The sequence below is a fragment of the Pelobates fuscus genome, chromosome 2 (genome assembly GCF_036172605.1).
Source record: "Pelobates fuscus isolate aPelFus1 chromosome 2, aPelFus1.pri, whole genome shotgun sequence".
NCBI classification, from domain to species: Eukaryota; Metazoa; Chordata; class Amphibia; order Anura; family Pelobatidae; genus Pelobates; species Pelobates fuscus.
Window position 1 is genome coordinate 30784101 of NC_086318.1, and position 26164 is coordinate 30810264.

A 26164-nucleotide genomic window follows, 5' to 3' on the forward strand; every position below is an offset into this window, starting at 1 on the left:
TAATACATCAGACATCATGGATAAAATAGAACAAAACGGCTGTGCCTGAATATTGAGACTTGCCACAAGGAAAAAAATAATTGTAAATTAAAATTGAGCAAAGTTCAAGGGGAAGTACAATCATTAGGATACTGGGGTCATAAGAAAAGAAAACATTAAAACAAAATGACAGTGCCGCTTTAAAGTTTGGAAACCTTCTATTTGGTATCTGATTTTAGAATTAATGTAGACAAATCTGCCTCTATATCTGAAAGTTACATGAGACTAGGGGACTAGTTTTTCTTTTGGTGGACACAAACCATCTAATTTAAAGACCAAGGTTTTCTCATCAAGAGATGAAAGTAAAATCATTTCCTCCTATGACTCTCACCACCAAAAAGATATGGAGAAATTGACCCTATCATTCCCTAGCAGATGTAATCTGTTTGAGATTACATTATCTCTAAGACTCCTATATCCCATCCAGAAAACCCTTTTTTTTTTTTTTTTTTTTTTTAAAGATAAGACATAAAGACAAAAAGCAAATGCCTTCCAGCAGCTTATTTATTTCCATAAAAATATGAATGTTTTCCTTTTGCATCATACTGGAAAATGTATTTTAAGATATTGCATAGGGCCTATTTTACACCACCATTGAACTTTAAAGTTGGTTTGTCTTCGGATCATGTTTGCCGCGAGTGGAATCTAGAGGCAGATTTTATGTAATGATTCTGGACTACTGTGAGGTGATTCCCTTATGGAGAATGGTGGAGCTTGATTGGGTTTTGTTCGGCATGGTCCCCATCATTCTTCATGTCCTGAGATTGTTTTGTAAAAAAGTCCTTACAGTTTACATGCATTTATTTGGAGGTCCAGGTATAGGGATTGCAACATACTAAGGGGTGCTAGTCTGTTTGTTCTTACACTCTAGTGATTTAATACATTTAAAACAATTAATAATACAATCTCCCTGAAATGTTACATTAATGGGTCACTCCACCCACCATGACTACTTCAGTAAGTTCAGGAGTCTGGATGTGCAGTGTTTGTTGAATTGATTTTTGGGATTTCCTTTTAACCCCTTAAGGACCAAACTTCTGGAATAAAAGGGAATCATGACATGTCACACATGTCATGTGTCCTTAAGGGGTTAACTTCCTATATGTTATTTGAGGAGTTATTTTTGATTAGGACGATTAAATGGATTGTATGGGAATCCTTAGAACACAGAGACGTTGTGGAACACAAACGTGTTGTGATGTCTAATACATATCAGTATGCTGCATTGACCCATTTATGCTCTCTTTTGCTTCGTTCAAATATTTTTTTCTAAAATGATTGCACGGATGAAATTTGTCTTAATGGAAACACCATATGAGCGAAATTTAGATCACCTGAACCACAATGTTTCACCATGCACAGGTCAAGTAGATACCACAAAATTAAATTTAAGGGGAGACATTAAACACAAATTACACGCACAAACAGGTTTGCATTTATTAACACAATTCAGACATTGTACAAAAGAAGCAACAGGTTTCAAATATCTGAATAAAATAAATGTACGTGTATCCTTTCCCGACATTGTTTGTTGATGATATACATAACTGTTTTCTGCACGCATACACACAGACAAACATACAAACGCACTAAACGCAAGCACACCAATTACTTTTTTTTTTAGGATATCTGTTCCTGCTCTATGAGGAAAAGGGATCTTTAAATCAAAAAGTGGCATCGTCTGTATATTGTGATAGGTAAATTATCTACATGGTTTAAATGCTCTGTATACTCAAATGCAGCTCATAACACTGCATACCTTTCAACATATAAACATACCTTGAAGAGCACTATGATTTATATAGGGTACTCTTCCTTATTTAATTTAACAACACACTTTATTTAGTGTTAAGCTCTTTATTTTTTCATTTTTATTACATATACATGGTACCCTCTAGGTATTAAATCCTATAATATTCAGCAACGGAAACAATGTAACCACTGACTTAATTTCCTAAGTAACGAGTTAAGATGAATTAACCAAATGTAAAAAAAATAAAAAACACAAAATAAAAAAAATTAAATACAACAATATTCTGTAAAGGTATGTTCCCAGTGTGGAAAACACTTTACGTTATTTAACAGGATATAACATTGTGACACAATAAATCTATTAATTAAAAACACAGACATGTATTTTACCCCCAAGGCAGGTTATGATAAATTATTATAATTAGACATTTTATCTTGTTCTGAAGCACTGTATACCGGAAATTCTCTACATGAAAATGCATATATTTATTCTAGAATACCTGAGAGGAGGGGTGGATTATTTGGGGTTATAGCTTATCAAAAGAGTTCTATATTTAGAAAATAAAAGTGCAAATCGACTCCATAAGTAAGTCACTTACAGATTCTCTAACACCAAGTCCTATGTTAGTATTTATGTATGTATTTGTATATATGTTTGTAATGTAAGGGTTCGTCTTAAACTATGTAAGCTTTTTTATAATATGGATATGTTTTATGTTTCTGCTAACATGGTTTAAATAAAAAAAGAAAAGCAAAATAAAGATTAAATATAAAAAAGTGCAAATCGACATATTGCCACATATACATATAACTGTATTATCCAATGTTTATGATCCAATAGTATTTTTTTTACAAGATGGACATTTTGCAATATCGCAAATTATTTTTTTAAAAAAATCATTATCAACGACAAATAGCTCAAATCAATTCTTTACACTCTTTAAATACTACATGTGCAGAATGAAAGTGGTAGATATAATCGTGTCCGATCAGACCCATCACAAAAGCATAACTTAAAAGGTGACATTGGACTCTACACCATGTAAGAACCATAAATGTACATCACACTAATATTCAATTAGATTGTAATTTATTCAAGACCAGATTTATATCTTACCGTCCTCTAGGTACAAAACTTTAGTATTTATGTATAACTCCATTTATTAATTGTCTGGTTATAATAATATAAACTTAATAAACAAGAGAAACAAAGTAACTTTTCATTAGTTTTAGATATGTCATAGGGTCTAGATGCATCATCCCACTTATTAGTATTTATGTAATCACCTTGAAGAGGAAAGTGGGTTGAGTTGGACTTGCCGTACTCCGAACCTGTGATCCTGCAAAATTCTATTTATTATACTTATTACGGCAAGTCACATCCAGTAGGTTTTGCGATTGACTACAGAGTTAAGTGATGATGCAAGTGCATTTTGTTATCCACTAAACACTTGTAAGTTTTGTCCACTAATCAGTCCCTCTTTAACCTTGATCTTCACTCATCAATGGCCACCGCTAGTCTTAGGCTGGAAGGGTAGATGTCAAAACATGGTATCTTTGAATTTATTTTGACCTACACAAACGATCCCAAAATTGTCCTATAAGCTTAATAAAATAGCGACCTACAAAAGTCATTAACAGTATTAAAACAGAGATAGTTATACTTTATTGTAGAACTATTACCATATTACGCCCCAGTCAGCAAACAATCATGTTTTGTGTTGCCCTACAACAACTGTGGATGACTATTTGGCCACTCTAATACTGTATCCAAGATCCCATAACATGAAGAACCAGCTACATGGACTGATGCAGTCTTATTTATATGAAATACCCATTCCCAAAGCCCTAGAGTCCAGTCGTTAAAGATATCCCTGAAATTCAATTCTATAGGAAAAATCCTACCATCTAATCAGTTATGTTTTCTCATCGTAACATTCCATTTCAGTCTTCGATTCTGATTGCCTTCATTAACCACCTTTGATTCCTTTGTATATCACATGCGTATATTGTTTGAATGAGTCTACCTCTAGATGCATTGTATTTGTACTTTTAACTCATGTGTGATTGCAACCCACTTTTTAGATTTTAATTTTGTCTGAGCAAGGTCATTTTCACCCCTCGCCCATTTTGTAACGTTCTGAGAATATTTTATTCTTTTATAAATAATAACACAAATAGTGACAATAATCAGTTACAATGTGTAAACTGTTCACATTTAAAAGAAAATGAAAAAAATAAATAAAAAAAAGTTATCTTCGGTAAACAAAAATGAGAAATAGCATCAACAAGCCTTACTTGCCGCTCATTCATAAGGAAGTCATCGTTTGCCATCATAGCTCCTTCGCAAAGTGTTACTGTCATGAATAAAATAGTATGTGACAGCTCTCTATTCCCAACAGTAACTTAGTGCAAATTATTTTGCTATTGATATAAAACAATTTATACTAATATTGATCAGCAAATATTATATATATTATTATGGTGCTACTTTACCAGAATCTCTCTTATTTAACGTTTTTCTTTTTCCATAAAAATTTACAAACTTAGGAAAAATAAACACTTATATAAAATAAGCAGGATTTGTGTGATTGAAACTCCTTGAGAAACCAATCAGTCTTCTGGTTAAATCGTGTTTGTCATTGATGTTTCATTCTTCTGAATTGATTGGTTTTCCTATTGAGTAGACCCTGCAGGGGAAACAAAACAAATAATCAGCATTATACTCTAGAAAAGATAAAAAAAAAACCACAGATTATAATAATTCACATTTATTAAATTAATATCACCTCCCTCTAAGCATTATTTTATAAGTGTACCGGTCGTGTTAAAATTCCATGGTGCCTCATATATAAACTACATTGTATGACCTTATAGATAACCAACTATATGTTATCTATAAATTGTGCTTGGAAAATTACTGGCAAAGGTTTTGATTGCATTCTATTTATACAATTCTATTTTTATAAAAGACTGCAGATGATTTGTGTTGATATTAAACACAACAGCTATCATTTACAAACACAATGGCATGCCTAAAAAAAATTCAACAACATAACCTCAATAAGTGCACACACTGTCGATTGGCACAATGTCGACTAATGAAACTCAAGATATCATCCACCCCCTCTAACACTTGATTGACAGGCATCAATTGGTTGCCCACCATGTTTATTTTTAACATTCTGAAAAGGGAAGCAGAACGGAATGAAATAGAAAGGAGGTGGGCTGGGGGGGGGGGGGGGGGGGTTATGGGTAAAACATACCAAGGTCATTCTCTTTGACACTAGTAAAATAATAGGGGTCCAGGCACTCCTTGGTTCAAGACAGGCACTTTATTAAGAACCACAACAGCAACGTTTCGACCCCAAAAGGTCTTTGTCATTGTCCAATGAGTGCCTGGACTCCTATTATTTTACTAATGTTTGGAAATCTGGTGTTTGATTCCGGCTCAGAAAGCACCCTGGCTTAGATTTGTGGGAGTGAGTGCAGTTCCACATATACTATTCAATTCTCTTTGACACGTCAGACAAGAAAGCTACAGTATGCTAATATTTCACACCTACAATCGTTATCCATCTCAAAATGCATGTGTCTTAACAGATGGCATTTATCCTATTAGGATCTATTATTATGCCACACATGTTGAGCTTGGCCCATGTTTTATTTGGATCTGAATCCTTTCATGCGACCAACCAGTGGTTTTGCCTATGGCATGTAATCACACTTTATCCAGGGTCTTGGTTAAGTGAGCCTTAAAACGATATCTCTCAGCACCATCTCTAAATTAGTGTATTTGATAGAATTTGGCCTCACATTCAAGCCATTTTTTCCTTGATCTAGTTGCCTAACTGTGATAAAAAAAAATTAAGGACAAATTTAGTATTGCAGCTTCCAGTAGTTTAACTCCAATCCCTTACCCACACCTCCACTTTTCACAAAGCACCTTTACTGCAAGTACGGACATACTTTGACGTACCTTGAGTATGATGTACTCTGCTCAGCCAATGAGAGACCAATGTGAGCTGGTCCTGCCTCACAAATAATCACCGCTCTCCACTTAGCATTGCTACGCAGTTTTTTTTTGTTTGTTTTTTTAGCAAAACTTAAGACATTTGAATGTGGAGTAATCACAGCATGAATATGAGTCCATCCCTCTTCATCTCACAGGAATCACTGACTAGGACCTTATTTACAACCTTTTCCATGACTTTTAATTGGCCAGCCATTACTTGTTAAAGTGCCTCTTGTTAACGTCAGTGTGTAGATTAGCCAGCACGCTACCAAGTTAAACATAGGACGGGCCCACAATAAAACCCTGCGAGGGGCACTAACAGATTTGATGTCTCTTCATCAGTTTAACCATGATTATTGAAAAAAAAAAAAAAAAAACAGCGGTGAGATGGGTGGCCTACATTTTTTTTAAGGGGTGTAGCAGTAACTCTTGCACTTCCAGTTCTGGTGGATCTGAATCGTATAGGCAACCAGCACACCAATCAATAACTGAATACATGTTTAACATCATCATAGACACGTTTCTCCTTCAATTATTCAGAATGTTTCTCCCTCCCTCATTGTATCTACTAGCATTTTGTGATTCTCTTTACACTCTCCTACATAGGACTACCTCTTTGACAAGCTGTTTTTGCATATAGAAGTACTGTGAATCTCTCTCTACCTGATCTTATGGCAGACTTAGGTGTGAATGTTTTCAAGATTCTGCCAGTCATCAGTTACTAGCAAGGTCATTTTTGCGCTACAATCCCCAGACTTATTTTTCCTATTGAAAATATTTATTGTGTTGTGCGTAAGAGAACAAATGTGACAACAGCATATGCAAGCACATTAATAGCCAACAAAGGGTTACACATACATGGCAGTAAGTTATGAGCGCAATTTTTAGTTTATGACAGCATAGTTCAACAAGCTAGGCAAACATGTAAAAATGTGTGACGCATGGCTGATACTCAGACATAGAACATGCACAAGGCTAGATCATTATGATTTGTATTTTACACATGCTGTTAATGAGTGTATGCTCTACATTGTAAAATAGTAAAGTGAGCGAATATGGGGAACATACTGGGTAAAATATAATGGTAAGGTGAAATATAATGGTAATATCCTACTGGAGGGGGACACGCTGGTGTAGTGCACTGAAAAGCGAGATAAAGGTAGCCCTAGCAATCGAAAAAGAAAGAAAAGGAAGCAAATTAGAACCAAAAAATAAAATACAACACAGCTGATAATGCAGCCATCCAAGCCGCTTCAGAGAGCTATGGTGAAAGTCCCAGGCCACCCGGTGTGAAGTTGGAAGGATCTGCCCATTCCAGAGACAGGTAAGCTTGTAGCAGGCAGGAGAGTATCGGCATAGGTTATACAGAGAGGTTGCCTTCCCCCCCTCCCCAGCCTGTTTCTGGGCCATCACCTCTGAGCAAGGCCAAATCCATCCCCTGTGAGGGGCAACGGAAGCCCAAACTTATTTGTATGACCCAATGCTTGCATTACATCAGTTGCAAGCCTGGTGAATTAAACGTCTGTCCTTTTGCCCTAACCTAATATTTCCTTTATAAATTATATAAATATGCCATGCATATTGAGGCAGTTTGAAAGCATGTGTGAATCATTAATAGCCAGTTACAAATAAACATTTTAGCTGGATTTACCTCCCATAACTGTATTAAAAGGTATATAAAAATCTCAATGTTCAGATCTTTTATTAGCTTAAGTAAATTATGGCAATCGTGGTATTTGCCTACTATACCTGGAATTGGACTTCTGCAGGGATGTATCCTTTCTACAACAGGGACATTTGTAGTCTATGACTTGATAAATGATTGGATTGTACATAGCTGCAGATTTTGCAAGAAGAGTCGGAATCACCGAAATTGGAATGGGAATCGAATCCTCCTGTCCAAAAGCTGAAACCACAGACACCACTGCATAGGGAATCCAAGCAATAAGGAAGCCTGCACAGATCAACATTGCCACCTAGTGGAAGAAATACAACATGGCAACATCTAATTACTAAAGTAGTGATTTATTTAGCTTATTCTATAAAAGTAACACTCCACGCACCATAGCCACTACTTACTGTGTTTCACGATTTTTGTTTGAGATAAATATAAAGGATCTTTTTCATGAACTTACATTTTATTTCAAATTATTATACTTGGCATTCCAGCGATCTGGCAGCGATCTGACAGCGATCTGGTAGCAAAATGCTGCAAAATGTTTTGTTTGTGATACATTTCTAACTACATTCAGTGTATTGTACCATCAACAGAACTGCATCATCAACGTTGTAATTAATCAATGCTGTGATCATTCTTGTAGTGACTTAAAAAAGAATTTCTATTACAATAAAACGTGATAAGTCCCAGAATTCACTGCCTAATTATAAACAAAAGAGACAATACACATGTGATACGTTTTAAGCCGATCTGAAAGAGTCAATTAAACTTTCCACCACTGCATTATATTTGAATAATTATTGAACTGTTGTACCCTCTTACTTAAATTGTATCAGCATTCCCTTTTTATTTAGTCTTATATAAACAGGATGTTGTTATTGTACAAGCGGGAATACAGAATGTTCTTAAAAATAACTTTCTTGGTCTTCTAAATAGTTCCTTCAAAACTCATATTTTTCTTAATAACATATCACAATTTCAACAAACGTATGTTGATCAAGGGCATTTCTGGGGGGTCGGGGGTGGCGACAGGAGCTGAAGCCCAATGTAAGGTCCTGTAAAGCCCTGGGTCTAATCTTTACACCATTTCATTGCTAGCCCAGAGTCCCCTGTAACACAGAGAGAAATACCATCTTCAGATATATCAATTTGTGACAGTGTCACTTCAATGCACCACATTTGGAGTTAGTTATACAGTATTGTGAGCAGTGTTAATTTTATCGGAGAATTTAAATTCAGTTTTAGTCATAGTCTTTTGACTAAAAAGCCATTTTAGTTTTAGTCGTATTTTAGTCATCTGAATTGTTTTAGTTTAAGCCTTGTTTTAGTCGACTAAATCTGCAATAGATTTTAGCCAACACAACTAAAATCTTATGGGTTTAGTTAAAGCCTCTGTCTCCTTTGCCTTTTTACCAGCCCCTCTGTGTCTCTTTGTGTCCCCCCAGCCTCTGGGTGCCTCCCTCCCAAGTCCATGTCTGTCTCTTTTGCCCATTCCCCAGCCCCTCTGTGGCCCTTTGCCACTCATCCTAGCCCCTCTGTGTGTCTCTTTCTCTCCATAGCCCATTGAGTGTCTCTTCACTCCAGTCTCTTTCTCCCCCAGCCCATCTATGTCGCTTTGTGTGTCCTCCACCCATCCATGCATTTCTTCTCCTTCACATGTCTCATTCCCCCAGCCACCCATAGCTCTCAATTCCTTTCCAATCACCTCCCCATGTCTCCTTCACCCCAAGCCCCTCAACGTGTCTCATTTTTCCCAAGCCCTTCCATGTGCTTATTTCCTCCAATAGTCCCTCTATGTGTCTCATTCTTCAAGCCTCAACATGTGCCTCATTCCCCCAGCCCCCCCTCCTCCCCCCCATGTGTCTCATTCCCTCCCCTCCCTTCCCCATATGGTTAGTGCCAGTGTTAATTTTAACATCAAATTTCCATTTAGCTTTAGTCATAATTTTAGTTTTAGTCTAGTTTTAAATTACTAAATCTCAAACATCTTAGTCGACAAAGTTAAAGGGACACTATAGTCACCTGAACAACTTTAGCTTAATGAAGCAGTTTTGGTGTATAGAACATGCCCCTGCAGCCTCACTGCTCAATCCTCTGCCATTTAGGAGTTACATCCCTTTGTTTATGAACCCTAGTCACACCTCCCTGCATGTGACTTGCACAGCCTTCCATAAACACTTCCTGTAAAGAGAGCCCTATTTAGGCTTTCTTTATTGCAAGTTCTGTTTAATTAAGATTTTCTTATCCCCTGCTATGTTAATATGTATCCTGTATGTGATTAAAGTTCAATTTAGAGATTGAGATACAATTATTTAAGGTAAATTACATCTGTTTGAAAGTGAAACCAGTTTTTTGTTTTTTTTCATGCAGGCTCTGTCAATCATAGCCAGGGTAGGTGTGGCTAGGACTGCATAAACAGGAACAAAGTGATTTAACTCCTAAATGACAGTGAATTGAGCAGTGAAATTGCAGGGGAATGATCTCTACACTAAAACTGCTTTATTTAGCTAAAGTAATTTAGGTGACTATAGTGTACCTTTAACAATGATTGTGAGGGTATTGTCAAGGGTGCTGGATTTTAGGAGTGTGGAGAAGAGCTGGGGATTAATACGGCAGGTGTGTAGATTATAAATACAGGTCCATGTAATACTCTGATTTCAGTCAAAGATTTGGTGACACAATGTAATTCATCAAGCACATTAGGGTTTAGGACTGAACTTAAGGAAAAGCATTGGATATGTTTTAGAAGGGTGTTTAGTCAACATAACCATATAGCCGACTTAAACCCCTGTGCTGAAGACCTTATTTTTGTGCCACCTAAATCTACCCCATGTGCTGAAGACCTTGTTGTGCCACCTAAAAATGTTCCTGGCAATGCTGTAAAAACACAAATCATTAAATCAGACATGATAAACATCTAGAGAGACATCTAGATTCAATACAACCAATCAGTACAGCTATTTGTAACATACCTTGGTCAGTTTGATCTCCAGAGTCTGGTTTTTCTGATTCCTGGTATCAAAGTGAGCAATTTCTTTGGCAGAGGATTTAACTTTGGCAATGATTTTTGCATAAGAAAATACTATCACCGCAGTGGGGAAAATAAGGCAGAAGAAAAGGATTGTGATTACAAAAACCTTCCCACTTAGAGACTGCTGAGCAAGTGCCCAGTTCAAGGTACAGGATGTTCCGAAAGGTTCCGGGGCATAGTCCCCAATGCCAACTAATGGCAAGGTAGCCCATAAAGAGGCATAGGACCAGATGAATATTAAGCTGATAATAGCATGTCGTCTTTTCAGCCAAGTACCTACAGATAAAAGAGAGAGTATGCTTACACAAAAATAGCCCAAAACAACATTTTAGATTTTAAATACATACAATGTGCCATTTGAATGAAGCCAGTTATTGGATTTTGACAGGTATGCACCGTGGTTTTTATAGGCAAAGGTTTCTGAAAGTTGACATTTAATAGCTGATAGGGTCACTCCACTCCCAAAACATAAAAGTTTTTTGTTTTTTTTTAAATCACGTTTTAGTAGATATAACCCCCATGAAAACTTGGATGTATGTAATTATATAATTTATCATTGAGGTTAAATCTTAAAACAGCTTGCAAAACATGCAGATCTCTTGTCTGCAGTCCTTGCAAATCCTCCCCTTCTAGCCCCGCCCAGACTTTCTGTGGCTGTCCAATCACAGACTTTCCAATGCAGCTCAATGAGAGGTTTAGCAAGGCAGGTGCTCTGGGCAATTGCTGCCGCTTGAGTTTAGCTCCACTGAGCTAACGAAACCAGGAAGTAAAGGACCTGTTGTCTGATGACAGCCAGGGAGGTGTAACCAGGTAAATGAGAGAGTGTCAATTTCTATTTGAAATCTAAACCTTTTCCAAAATGAAAAAATAAAGAGGACACATTCTTCACACATAAATCTTTACAGCAAGTTAAAGTGCTTTATGGATCTGGAATGTCACTCCCTAAAATACAAAAATAAAGGGTTACCCAAATGGTAGAAGCAAATATATGACCATGATGTTTCCATCGTGGACTCTCCAGCAATGTGATTGGCTGGCTATGCAGCAAGCCAAGCAAAATACACCAAAGTTAAAACAGCCAATCGAAATACACTAAAGTTTGCTTTTGAGTTTTTGATGGATTTATTAGTTAAATCACTCATTCATTGACATCTAACGCAGCCAGCTGTTTACAATGCTTGGGGAGGTGAAGACAGAAGCTGCGAGGGCATATAAACTTTGCAGAGGATGTAGTGGATGCCTTCCAGCTGAAGTGGTAGAGGTTAACACAGTGAGGGAGTTTAAGCATGCGTGGGATAGGCATAAGGCTATCCTAACTGTAAGATAAGACCAAGGACTAATTAAAAGTATTTAGAAAATTGGGCAGACTAGATGGGCCGAATGGTTCTTATCTGCCGTCACATTCTTTGTTTCTATGTTATTTCCAAGAGCATTTAAAGACTTGGATGAAGGCACTGGATATTGAAAGTATGAAATTATGTTCAGCAATATTGTTTTAGTATTATCAATAAAACACATCACATCCTTAATAAATTATTATATCAATAAAACCCCTTTCATCCATAATACACATTTATTATAGGCAGTTTATTTCAAGGGGAGTGTAACATAGTGGCAGTACAGAGGGGTTATTTGGGGATTAAAGGGACACTATAGTCACCCAGACCACTTTAGCTCAATGAAGTGGTCTGGGTGCCAGGTCCCCCAGGTTTTAACCCTTCAGATGTAAACATAGCAGTTTCAGAGAAACTGCTATGTTTACATTGCAGGGTTAATTAAGCCTCTAGGCTGTCTTCCTGACAGCCACTAGACGTGCTTCTGCAACGCTGGATGCGAAAATCGCATTCAGCGTGCAGAACATCCATAGGAAAGCATTGAGAAATGCTTTCCTATGGACGGTTTGAATGCACGTGCGGTTCTGGCCGCGCATGCACACTCCACTCCACTCGGGAGCTGCTGTCGGCGGGGGAGGAGAGGCCACTAGTGCCGAGGGAGCCCGGCGGCTGGATTAAGGTAAGTAACTGAAGGGGTTTGGGAGGGGGCCCTGAGGGTGGGGGGGACCTAAGGGTTATATAGTGTCAGGAAAATTAGTTTGTTTTCCTGGCACTATAGTGATCCTTTAAGATGGGAAAGACCTTGGATGTAACTGGCTACATCATGGGCGTCCGTAGGGGGGTAAGAGGGGGCACTTGCCGCCCCTCCACCCCCTGGATTTTTCCGCTTGTACTGCTATTTTTGGTTTCAGTGTGAGAATACACTGCAATACCGGCGCCGGCCAGTAGGTGTGAATGGAGAAAGGCAGGAAGCTACAGCTTATCCCTGCCTCTCTCATGACTGAAACCCCAGGGGAGCAGCACAGAGGTAGCCTACAGATCAGGTAAGTGAGGGATGGGCGGCAGCCTACAGATCAGGTAAGTGAGGGATGGGGGGATAGGGTGGCAGCCTACAGACCAGGTAAATGAGGGAGACAGCATAGAGGAAGGTAAAGTAGAAGGAGCAGAAATGAGCAGAAAGGTTCTGCAAGGGGCAGGAGGGGTCAGCAAGGAATAGAAATGGGCAGCAAGAAGCAGGAAGGGGTAGGAAAGGTTTGCAAGAAGCAGGAAAGTATAGTAGAAGGAGCAGAAATTAGCAGGAAGGGGCAGCAAGGAGCAGGAGGGGTCAGCAAGGAGCAGGAGGGGTCAGCAAGGAGCAAGAGGAGTCAGCAAGGAGCAGGAAGGGTCAGCAAGGAGCAGGAAGGGTCAGCAAGGAGCAGGAGGGGTCAGCAAGAAGCAGGAGTGGTAGCAAGGGGCAGGAGGGGTCAGCAAGGGGCAGGAGGGGTCAGCAAGGGGCAGGAGGGGACAGCAGGGTTCAGCAAGGAGTAGGAAGGGGCAGCAGGAAGGGGAAGGGATGGTCTGCAAGGAGCAGGAGGGGTCACCAAGGAGTAGGAAGGGTCTGCAAGGAGCAAGAGGGGTCAGCAAGGAGTAGGAAGGGTCAGCAAGGAGCAGGAAGGGTCAGCAAGGAGCAGGAAGGGTCAGCAAGAAGCAGGAGTGGTAGCAAGGGGCAGGAGGGGTCAGCAAGGGGCAGGAGGGGTCAGCAAGGGGCAGGAGGGGACAGCAGGGTTCAGCAAGGAGTAGGAAGGGGCAGCAGGAAGGGTAAGGGATGGTCTGCAAGGAGCAGGAGGGGACACCAAGGAGTAGGAAGGGTCTGCAAGGAGCAAGAGGGGTCAGCAAGGAGTAGGAAGAGGCAGCAAGAAGCAGGAAGGGGCAGCAAGAAGAAAGAAGGTGCAGCAAGGAGCAGGGAGGGGCAGAACGAATCAGAACGAGCACAAAGGTAAAATAGGAGAAGGAACAGAAAGGGACAGAAAGGGGCAGCAAGGGGCTGCAAGAAGCTGGAAGGGGCAGAAAGAAGCAGGAAGGAGCAAGGGGGGGGGTCAGCAAGGAGTAGGAAGAGGCAGCAAGAAGCAGGAAGGGTCTGCAAGGAGTAGGAAGGGGCAGAAAGAATCAGAAGGAGCACAAAGGTAAAGTAGAAGAAGGGTCAGCAAGGGGCTGCATGAAGCTTGAAGGGGCAGAAAGAAGCAGGAAGGGTCTGCAAGGAGCAGGAAGGGTCTGCAAGGAGCAGGAAGATTCTGCAAGGAGCAGGAAGGGGCAGCAAGGAGAAGGAAGGGGCAGCAAGGAGAAGGAAGGGGCAGCAAGGAGAAGGAAGGGTCTGCAAGGAGCAGAAAGGGATCAGAAAGAGAAAAGAGCAGAAGAGCGCAAAATAAGCAGAATGTAGCAGAAAGGTAAAGGAGCAGAAGGAGCCCCAGAAGAAAAAGAAGACTGTGTCAAATGAAGGAGAAGAAAATGAGATTGGAGCACTTTATTATGGACAACACATCATAAGGCGTTGGTACCTGGGCCTGGCAGGGAAACTTTGGACCTTCTCATCTCCCCAAGTAAAAAAAAAAAATATCAGTGTTAATGTGTTCACTTTAATTTACTGAGTGTCAGGAAACACAGAGGGACGCTGGGTAGGGGAGCCGCTGATTGGCTAGAGGATCAGCTGGCACTCTAAGCCAATCAGTAGCTCCCCATTCATAAAAACGTAAAACATTTTTATGAATCTGGAACTAGCGATTGGCTTAGAGCTTCAGCTGACCACTCTAGCCAATCAGCGGCACCCATGCCTGATGTCAATCTGCACTTCCTGACACTCCGTTTAAGAAGCCGAATACCACTGAGCGACCTGCAGATCTGGAGCTGGAGGAAGCCTTTGGGGGTAAACCATTTGAGAGTGGTTTCACCCCTTAAAGGAAAGAGAGCACCCAGCGGCCTCCTTGCATCATAGCATTTCCATTTAGATGAAGTTGTTATGGTGACCAGAATGTTCCTTTAATTTGAATAAAGGAACACTATAGTGTCAGGAATACAAACATATATTCCTGACACCATAGTTGTGAAAACGCTGTTTACCCTGGCTTTATGTGAAAATGACTATGCTCCTTCCCTTTCATGACACTGTCAAAAAGGGGCCAAGCATGGATGTCATTACAATTATGCCCCTCCCCCCCCCCCTTTCCCTGGAAAAATTCCTGCGGACTCCCATGGGCTACATACAGCATGCAATCCAGCTTCAGACAACTAGGATGAGGAGACCCACACTTGTGTATCCTTTGGCAGCTGCTATTTTTTTTTTTTTATGTGTTTATTTATTGCAATACTAGACACACGTTTTGAAAAGTTATTATAGAAGGTCAAATCGAATTTTTTCAAACAAAAGAAGTTACGAAAAAAATAAAAATGGTCAAATGTCAGGTTAAACATATTTAGAAGGAATTTTACAGACTGGCAAATGCAAAAGAATGCAAACATTATTATGTACGAAGTGGGCATAATAGAGTAATACAGTAAACACAGTTGGTATGTCTTTAAATTGGGTATCAGTATTTAAATGATCACTATTGGCTAAAATGCAATTTATGTGATATAAACTTGTGTATAACAGAATCTTGGAAGTTATATTGAAATCATCGTACTCACCATATCTCAAATGACAAATTTTCAGGTACCTATCTAAACTGACGACAGTTAATGTAATAAGGCTACCACAGCCAAAAAGAAATCCGATAAATCCGTAGCATTTGCACATTGTCCAACCAAACACCCAGCGATGACTGAGAAAGGACACTATGCAGAAAGGTTTTCCAGTGACTACAATGAAATAACACATATTAACAGTTAATACACTAATACGTTACCAAAAATATGCAAACGCTTAAGGTATATAACTAGGTATATATATTCAGTGATAGCCTCAAAACCCTCATTTAGAACAATTTCTTCCTGAAAATGGAAAAAAAAAATATCACTTTAATGGTTTATCGGGAAGTCTTTGTAAGAGTACTTCACATCGGGGAAGAGGGGTTTGGCACCCACAGATATAGTGTATTACGGCGAGGCTTATTTACAACCTCACGTAGGGAAATTAGCAAAATAATGGTGGAGTGGATATCTCACAAAGCATGAAGTAGCCCCCCTAATGAAAGAATGGATAATTAAAGGTACACCCTACTGCCCAGATACAAAATGAATAAATATCACTATCAATCTTTTTTAATTGGGGGAATATATAAAGACAGCTTGTGAAAGCTGCAGGTCTCTTGTCTTCAGCCTTTGCAAGCCCTTCAATTCTGACCCCGACCGGACTTTCTGAGACTGTCCAATCACAGACTTCCTAATGGAGCTCAATGAGAAGTCTTTGCAGGGCAGGTGCTCTAAACGATCGTACGGGGATGCTGTATCCCTTGTGCAAAGAGAACTTGCCAGGATTTAGGTTCTGGACTGTCCTCATTGGTGGGATTAGTGCCTTGGAACTGGTTTTCTCTATAATGGCACAAGTGAGCAAAAAAAGTATTTTGAGACCTGAGCGTGAATTTACTGAAGGGCAAGCTACTGAGTTCCTCTAAGCTTTTGTCGGGTCTCAGAGTTTTCATATTCTTTGTTTTTGCTGCCTCTTGAGTTTAGCTTCACTGAACTATCTGAACCAGGAAGTAACAGGACCTATTTTCTGCTTGAAAGCCAAGGGGGTGTAAGAAGTTTGGTTAATAAAATCTAGAGGTTTTTTTTTAAAGTTTTAAATAAAACCAATTCAGTTTTTCTTTATTGAAGTTTCAAAACAAAAACCAATTCAGCTTTGTAGATCAATATAAGCTGTTAGGTACACACATACATTTACAAACTTGTTAGGGAACACATTTTAGTCATTACACAAATACAATGCCTCCCGCACATTCAAACACATATTTTTCTCTCTGGTCACATAACACACTTACACATATATTTCACTATTTTATATTTCTGTTTCATTCTTTCCCATCCTAATCCTTCTTCCCATTTAATTAATCCTCTGCTCCCCTTTTCCCAGATCCCTGTTCCCTTCCCTACCTCGATCCTGCACCTGTCCCCTTTCAACACTGCACTAACCCAGGGATAGGCAACCTTCGGCTCTCCAGATGTTGTGGACTACATCCCCCATAATGCTCTTGCATACATAATGCTGGCAAAGCATCATGGGAGGTGTAGTCCAAAACATCTGGAGAGCCGAAGGTTGCCTATCCCTGCACTAACCCATTTCATTCTGCAATTTCTTGTTTTGCATTCATTTCACCCATTTCAATTCCGTAGATCCATTCTGTTGATTTACTGTATGAGTTTTGTTGGGTGACGTAGCAGAGAAGAATCGTGTCATGGTAGTTATCTTAGGACAAGGAATTCAAAATATGTTTCCGAAACTCAACATTCCAACGAGAAAAGCAATATAAGGAGTTGGAGGAAAAGCCTCTCTTGATTTATCCATAGTTATATCCAAACATTAAATATATGCATGGCAAGTAGGTAATACGACAAAGATAAATGTACTGACTACATATGAATGGGGTGAGAAAGAAAAAAAGGACAACATTTCCACATGCCTGTCTCAAACACACGCTCTATAAACAGCTGCGGCAGTAACATATATTTGAATTATAGAAACAGACAAAAACCATTTTAACCCCATGAAGACCAATACCAAGGCCTTTTTGTCACTTGTGCCATGCATTTATTCTGCTACAATTCTACTACAACCCATAAATTCAAAACTGCTACACAAAAGTATGTATTGGAAAAAATACATCCCGCAGGCTGACTAAGAGCATTTTGACACTTTATTTAACCATTTTATCACAAACCTTGCAATTTAAAACAATTTCCACACATTTTATTTTGGGAAATTCACTGACCGCACATGTCCCGCCACTGTAAACATCCCGTATTTTATTTCCACTACTGTTCTCGAGTAAAATTATACACCACATATATATATATAAATATATTTTCCCCCTAATCCTACCGGTAACATTGTCCTTAATTCCACCCTTAATAAAACCCCTAATCCAACCCTTATTCCGACCCTTAATGCAAACTTTAAATCAACCTTTAACCCTAACCATAATCCAATCTTAACCATACCCTTAATAGTACCCAGTGGCATCACAAGGGGGGTGCGGACTGCACCAGGGTGCATCTCAGGTGGGTGACACCCCAACACCACGCAGGGCTGGTGCATACATAAGGCCGCCTTATGGTGCACGGGCCCGGGGGGCGCATGATTGGAGTGACCGGCAGAAGGTGGGCACACAGCGCTCCCTCCTACTAGTCACTCAGTGTAGCGTGGCCGGGCGGAGCAGACCGTGGTGCAGGAACTTCTGTTTCCTGTACCCGGACAGACTGAAAATAAGTGCTTATTGAGAGACCACTTCCTGTCAGTCCAGCCGAGTACAGCAAACTGAAGCTCCTGTACCGGTCTGCTCCGCCCGACCACGCTACCAGAAAGGTAGGAGATACACCAGGGATGGGGTGGGGAAAACACTATGGGACAGGGGAGGGGGGGAGAAAAGAACACTATGGGACAGGTGAGGGGGGAGAAAGAACACTATGGGACGGGGGGAGAACACTACTGGACAGGGGAGGGCAGGGGAGGGGAGAAAATACACAATGGGCAGGGGAGGGGGGCAAGAACACTATGGAACAGGGGAGAGGGGAGGGAGAAAGAACATTATGGGACAGGGGAGGGGGAGAGAAAACACTAGGGGGGAGAAAGAGGAATATTAAAGGGGGGCAATAAGGTACAGGGGAAGGAAGGGAAAAAGAAAACAGGTGGGGGGACACTAAAAGAGAAGGAGAGGAACATTAATAGAAATGAGGGGGCACTAAGAGACAGGTAAGGGGGGAACTAAGAGACAGGCAAGAGAGGAACACTGAGGGACAGGGGAGGGAGAGGAACACTAAGGGAAGGGAAGGAAGGGAGAGGAATACTAAGGGACAGGGGAAGGAGGGGAGAAGAACACTAAGGGACATGGAGGGGGTTGGGGTGACACCATGAGTTACCGCACCAGGTGACACCAACCCTAGTGACGCCACTGATAGTACCCATAACCCTATCCATAAGCCTATCTATAATCCCAAACCTACTATCACCCTCTAATCCAAGTCCTTATCCCACCCCATTGGGATTTTTCAGCTCACACAGTACAGAGGACTATGTACTGTGTGATTGCAGCATGAGAGAGAGAGCTCCCTCTAGTGATGCAGCTTCTGACATAGGGATCAGTGATGAGCAGCTGGCAAAGCTGCAGGGGGTAAGCAGGGTCTCCTGGACTCAGAGGTATATTACCTTGTGGGAATCTTATCATTTTTAAAATTATTCCGGAAGTGCGATCGTGCTACTGCGTCATTTAAAGGAAGGGCCTATGATCATGTCATAGTTTATTTTTGACTGAAGAAGCAGCAATTTATAGACATCTGATCTAAAGATGATATGTTGAATTTAATTATTTCACAGTCTATAAAAAGAGAGGCAGGAACTAAATGATGATAAAACCCTTTACCTCTTGCATGTGTGTGTGCCATATGTATGTAAAACCAGTAATGAAGGTACTCACATAACACACAAACATTTGTCATAAATATTTAAGCAAAATGTAAATGTATGGCACTTTTTATTTATTTTTTTGTTACATTTCCATTTATTTTTTTATAGTATGCCATATCAAAATGTGCTCATGATTCATCAAGCCTTTCTGAATTGTAATTGAATGATGTGTTTGAAAATCCAAAATATAGTCAGAGTTTGTTCAGGTATGTATTTAAAGGATTTTGATTTGGTTGAATCAATTCATTTATAGACTTGTGAATGGAAAAATTCCATTCGGTCGAACCCCATCGTTCAAAAATAAAATCATTTTCAGGACAACCAAATTTCGTGCATGTGACTATTCTGCTCGGCATATTATTTCCTTATCCATATTTGTGGATAAGATATATTTTCTTGATGCCAGTATGACTGTATGTAATGAATAATTCAATAGACAGTAAATCCCACAGCAGATATTTAAAGATTTCTCCAGCAGAAAGGTGAAGTAAACAGTGATTTGACAGAACTCCAGGGAATATAACAACCACAGAGAATATGGAAATTAATCAAGTGTTTTGAGATCTATTAGCAATATATCCATTAGGTGGCAGCAATACCATTATCAGACTCACAACTAGCTTATTTTAAGCCTGGTGAGAAATTTCTCCAAGTTAGCCAATCACTTAAGTTCTTTTTTTCTACTAGCAATAGAACGGAAATTCTGGGGGAATCATTGAAATGCCTACCACTTACGATTTCTTGCAAGATTTCTTCTAAAGTTGTTTTAAGTCAGGGATAGCTTAAACAGCTGATTTGCTATAAAATAACTTTGACTCACCTGTTCTATCCCCAATCTCCCACTGCCTGCTACCCTTACCACTAATATTGTCCATGCCGCTTCCTGACACACAAATGTAAGGTATCCACATGTCCTCCTACCATGTTTCCCAAAAAATAAGACATCGCCAAAAATAAGCCCTAGTCGCTAGCTTGCTAATCTATGTTCGGGGAAGTTTCCCTGAACATAGACTCACAGTATTCTATTAGCGAGTAAGCTAATCTATATTCAGGAAGGTTTCCCCAAATAGATTTGCAGGATTCCATGCCCTAGTGAACTGGTCTATGTTCGGGGGAATTGCTCTGAACGTAGACATGATTTCTAGCACACATTTTTCACCGAACTAAGACCTTCCCACGAAAATAAGCCTTGGTGCGTTTTTCGGGGGGGAAATTAATATAAGAGCCGGTCATATTATCGGGGAAAGACAGTCATTTTAAGGGGCAAGATGTCCAGATTACCTGGCACAGTGTTCTAAATAATAAACTAATCTTAAAATGGCCCTTAATGTCTGCTATTTAATTGTAATTAGCATATTCAGTGCAGTTGCCGATTCCCACGTGTCCCCCCTCCCATCTTCTATCCATCGAATTAGACATGGGTTAGGAAAATTCCTTTATACCATATCATACCTGGAGTATGTTTGGTCTTTAAATGGTTAAAAACATAGAAAAACAGCACATTAATTTCGCCCGACAGACCCCTGTAATATGTTTTATACAACAGGGCAGCACATACAGGTTTTCTTTCCATTATTTGAACATTTTGTGCACACGGTAGAATGGTCTATATCTTTACCTGAAATCCCCAGGTCACACACTGCTAAATTGATAGTCATTATTTCAGCAGGTCGCAATTTCTTTTTTCTGCTGAAAGCCATAAAAATGACATAACCGTTCCCAAAAGTAGAAAGTAGACCTGTAAAAAAAAATATATAGAAAGATAAAGAGACTAGAAAGGCCAAATGAACAGAAAATGAAAAAAAAAAGAGAGAGATAAAAAATAAATTGGTCATTGTGCCGTCAAAGTTTTATAGATCCACCAGGAATCCCCAACCTTTGTCTCCTACATTAAATGGCACAATGAGCCAGCCAACATCGAACCAACAATGATAAAAATACATTTGGGATTTACACAGGTTTGTCTGTTTGAATAATTCAGTTTAGCTTTATCGGATTCTTATTGTAAGTGTGTGCATAATGCATGGTTGGCCCTTTACTTGGCACACATTCCAATGCACATGATGCTTTGTCTAGCTAAGTATCTTGTGTAAGAGGAGCAGTCAAAATAAGCTGCAATGCAAATCAAAAACTGTCTTTATTAGTCTTGACCTCATCTGGACTTTTTTCACATACAAAATATAATAATCTCTTGTAGGAACACCTTAAGCATCAAACCCACTGCGGTTCTTTGCAGTGTTTAGAGTGCCATGACTCTATGAATGACATCTCCTGGTTTTCTAAAAAAAAACGAAAAAAAAACATTTGAGCAGTTTTATAAAAAAAAAATTCAATAAAAACAGTACTCTCTATGGAACCAACAGCAGCAACCCCCCTACCCTGCAGCTGTACTGTAAATGTGGAAATGACATTTAATTATCATGTGTGAATCCTACGAACCTTGAATAGCAATGAAAGGTTGAGAGCACTGGGTCAATTTAGGTCGATAGATGATAACTAGAACTGATACTAACAAACCATTTATAGAAGAACTATTTATTGTAGCTATTTATATGTTAACAAATACAAACATCCACTTAGAGAAGGAAAAGTTGTCTAAAACAGCAAACCCAGTTCTCCTATCCATTAATGGCTCCTGGGTTCGAGAGGGTAGATCGTGTAACATTGTGTCATGGAAACACTGCAGACAGGTTTGGCTTAAGTGGTTTTCTCCTCCATTCACAATGAAGAAGAGGAAAGGAAATATATATTAATACATGCCCGGTCACAGTGCACATATGACAATATACAGAGCTTGGGTAAATGATGTAATTTGGTGCCATTCCTTACTAAAATGACTTATTGGGTTTATCGCCGCTCTACCAATTCTTGTGTTATTCTGGTCCTGGATGGAAAGATAAAGCTGCAAGGGAGGAGATGTCATCTAAGGTTTACAAAATAATTGCATACAATTGGAAAAGAGAGATTGAGAGAGATGAACGGAGTACAAAATGAGAAATATAGAGACATATGGCTTTGGGAGATAAGGATATATTTAGATGTAAGACTGTATAAATATGTATAGAGGTGCCAGTGCTTGGGAAGCAAATGCTAAAGAAATCCAACATGCTTCTCCCCCTACATTTTCACATCTTTTTAACATTACCTAATATTGGACTGGACATTATTTTGTTCATTAAGTTTAATATTGTAAGTTCCACAGAGCTTTATAATGATAGAAGAGTGATAACTGACAAGTAATTGATAAACACAGACAAGAGGTTGGCCTTGCCCAGGACTCTTACTGGTGAGGTGGTCTAACAGGATGCAAACCAGGGTTTTTAGTTAAAAGTCAGGAATTAGCAGAACTCTAACCAGCTAATTTCATAGCCAGGCTGTCTACATGATTCATTGTATATTAAGTGCAATAAACGGCAGTGCTGGTGATGACCAGTTTGTTGGCACAGTGCAGCATCTGCCAATGCCATGTTCAACTTACCAATGATTTAATGCAGACTTTCTGGAAGGAATCCATGAGAATCCATCCATCCAAAATGCAGGTCTTAGATATGAATTGCAGAAATTGGAGTACTATAAACGAGGTGTGTGAATGCATATAAACTGATGCTCACATATTCTTCTTTTATTATTACTAAAAATAATTAATAAAAGTGAAATAAAATAACATTCTAAGCAAGCTAAAAAAAAACAACCTATATACAGTTATTAGAAAATGAGCCACGTGGTGCCTGTTTTATACACGCGCTCTTTAAATTTAATGCTAAAGAGCAATGTGACTGACCATTTCTAATCTTGGGACATTGTTATCAAAAGCTGCACATACAGAGTAAAAACCCTTCATTTCCAGAGTTGTAACTGCACCTCCAGGAAACTCATTGGCCAGCTTGGAATGAGTGTTAAATCTATGCATATTCACTGTTTGCCATCAGAATGCAAAACATACTTGCCCCTCGCCTACATCCCACCACATTCGTAGCTTCCACAATGAGTAGTTGCATCACTGGAAGAGAATGGAACTGCAGGGAAAACTTGACATCAAAGCTAGATCAAGGTGAGATTTACCATTACATCTTTACTATTTTTTTCTTTTAGGAGGACCATGCCAGCAAGGGTTACTTTAACCAAAAACCGTTTTCTTAAAACAGAGTAAAAATTCTTTGCTGCCAGACTTGTAACTGCACCTCCTTCTTGGTTGGAGTAATCCATTAAGACAATTACCGTCAGAGGGTCTATCTGGTATGGAGAGAGGCATGAAAAGGCCAGCATGTTTATGAGAGAGAGACTGCCTGAACATAGTCCTGAATATCTGACCTAGAGGACAGCCACCAGAACTGTCTAGAAATTTTTTAATACGTCTTTTATACCTGGGTGTCCAGCAATTTTAGAATCATGAAATAAAGATAAGACACATTTCCTATCCTCCTCCTGAACAAATAATAGATCAACAGGTCAATCAGGAGGTGCCCGAGTCTGATACGGTTTAATCCTGTCGAGTAATATAGAGGAAACAGCAAGACGAGTAGCAGCAATGATGTTAGCTGGTGGAACAATGGTCTCAGGAATAGTGGACTTAGATCCTAAAGGTTCAAATTGCCTAGAGATGGCGTCAGCCTTACCATTACGATAACCTGGTCTGTATGTAATGGTGTATTGAAATTGGGATAAAACCAAGATCCATCTAGCTTGTCTAGAGGATAGACGACTAGCTTCAGCTATATACAATAGATTATTGTGATCAGTATAGGATATTTAGAACTTTCCAACACTGTGACTAGAAGTTTCCTGTTCCCTACATCATAATTCTTTTCAGAATCAGAGAGAGTTTCTTTAAGAAGAAATAACAATGGTGAAGAGCTTCCTTAGGATATTTTCTCTGAGACAAGATTGTTCCTACACCAGTTTCAGATTCATCTACCTCTAAAATGAAAGGCAATGAAGGATCAGGATGAAGTAATATAGGTGTGTTAGAGAAAGCAGTTTTCAGAGTCAAAAGCATTGATAGCCTCTGAGTTCTAGATATGGGGATTAGCTCCTTTATTGGTCAATTTGGTTATGGGACTTATTATAGAAGAGATGTTTTTAAATAATAAAACCCAATAAATCTTTGGAAAGCCTTGAGACCCTGAGGATGTTGCCATGAGGAAATGGCTTCCAACGTGGAAGGGTCCATACTGAATTCTTTGTCGGATATGATATAGCCAAGAAATTGTACTGTGGACTTATCAAAAAGACACTTCTCTAGTTTACAGTACAACCCGTTTTGAAGTATTCTGTGTAACACCATCCTAACATGAGATTCTGATGAATGAATGAGGATGTCATCTAAGTAGACAACAGCACAAAAAGGCAAGACATCATGAAGATCCTTAATCAGATCTTGAAATACTGCAAGGGCATTACATAACCCAAAAGGCATTACCAGATATTCGTAATGCCCACTGCGAGTATTAACAGCCGTTTTCCACTCATGCCCTTCTTTGATTCTTACTAGGTTATAAGCACCCCTTAGGTCAAGTTTTCGTGGAAACCTTAGACCCCTTAACACGATTAAATAACTCTGTTATGAGTGGAATGGGGTAAGCATTACGAACAGTAATCCGATTGAGATCCCTGTAATTAATACAAGGTCTCAAGTGACCCTCTTTCTTGGAGACAAAAAAGAATCCCACCCTGGCAGGGGATGAGGATCGTCTAATGAAACCTTTCTTTAAAGATTCCTGAATATATTCCTCCATGATTCTATTTTCAATGTCTGAAAGAGGGTAGACTCAACTAGGGGGCACAGTACCCTTTAACAATTCTATAGCACAATCATATGTGTGATGTGGGGGTAGCTTATAAGCCTCCCATTTCTCAAATACTTCCGCAAGAGCAGCATATTGCGTAGGTACAGATACAGACAAAGGAGAGGCGGTTGGTACATTCAAAGTACAAATAGGACGTACTTGTTGAAGGCACTTAGCGTAACATTCCTTGCCTCAGTACATTATGCCTGCTTTTACCCAATAAATAACAGGGTTGTGTCTTAGTAACCAAGTGAAACCAAGTACAATTGGATAAAAGGGAGAATGCAATATCTGACATACATAGTTCCTGAGTTTCATGTGTGACCAGAGGTTTGTCTAATGGTCTACCATCTATGGCCATACCAGCCAAGGGTGTAACCTGTTTTATTAGAATCAAGTTAGCATTAGTGACAAAATCTTGGTCCATAAGATTGTCCGCTTCATCTGAATGTATCAAAGCTTCAGTGGTGATAGTGTTACCATTGGCATATAAAATGACAGTAATAGTAAGTTTGGTGTTGGTATTGGAAGTAGAAAAATATACCACGTAAGAGCACACAAATAAAGGATCAATAAACCTGTATTTAATAATCCAAAAAAATTTAATATAATAAAGCAAAAATAAAAAACAGATGATAAATACAAGAAATTAGGTTCTTCAATAAAGAAGTAAGGACAATACCAATCCGTTTAACAATCTACAACACAGAAGACAGTGTACATAATGAAAAATACAAGAGCAAAAACTAAAGCAGGATTACAATTCTCAAGGGACGATCCTTAACGTTTCTGCAAAAATGCCTTTCTCAAGGGAGAATCCTTGATTGACAGGGGCATTTTTGCCTAAAGGTTGGGGGCGGGGGCTGGTTTTTAGTATCAGGATCCTCTCTCGCTTTCTATAACATTGTACCATTGTGTGTGCATTGCTTCTGGTGTCC

At 39.4% G+C, this 26164-nt stretch overlaps 1 protein-coding gene across 1 annotated transcript in view; it reads right to left on the bottom strand.

Annotated features, from left to right (window-relative positions):
* Nucleotides 1–2780: 2780 nt before the first annotated feature.
* OPN5 (opsin 5) overlaps nt 2781–26164 on the bottom strand; it is a 56315-nt gene continuing 32931 nt past the window's right edge. Inside the window, exons 3-7 of the mRNA XM_063442047.1 lie at nt 21059–21178; nt 15510–15680; nt 10457–10791; nt 7556–7782; nt 2781–4481 (exon numbers count right to left, since the gene is read on the bottom strand). Of these exons, the coding sequence (XP_063298117.1) occupies nt 4442–4481; nt 7556–7782; nt 10457–10791; nt 15510–15680; nt 21059–21178 (893 nt within the window). The 3' untranslated portion in view covers nt 2781–4441. The remainder of the gene's footprint in view (nt 4482–7555; nt 7783–10456; nt 10792–15509; nt 15681–21058; nt 21179–26164) is intronic.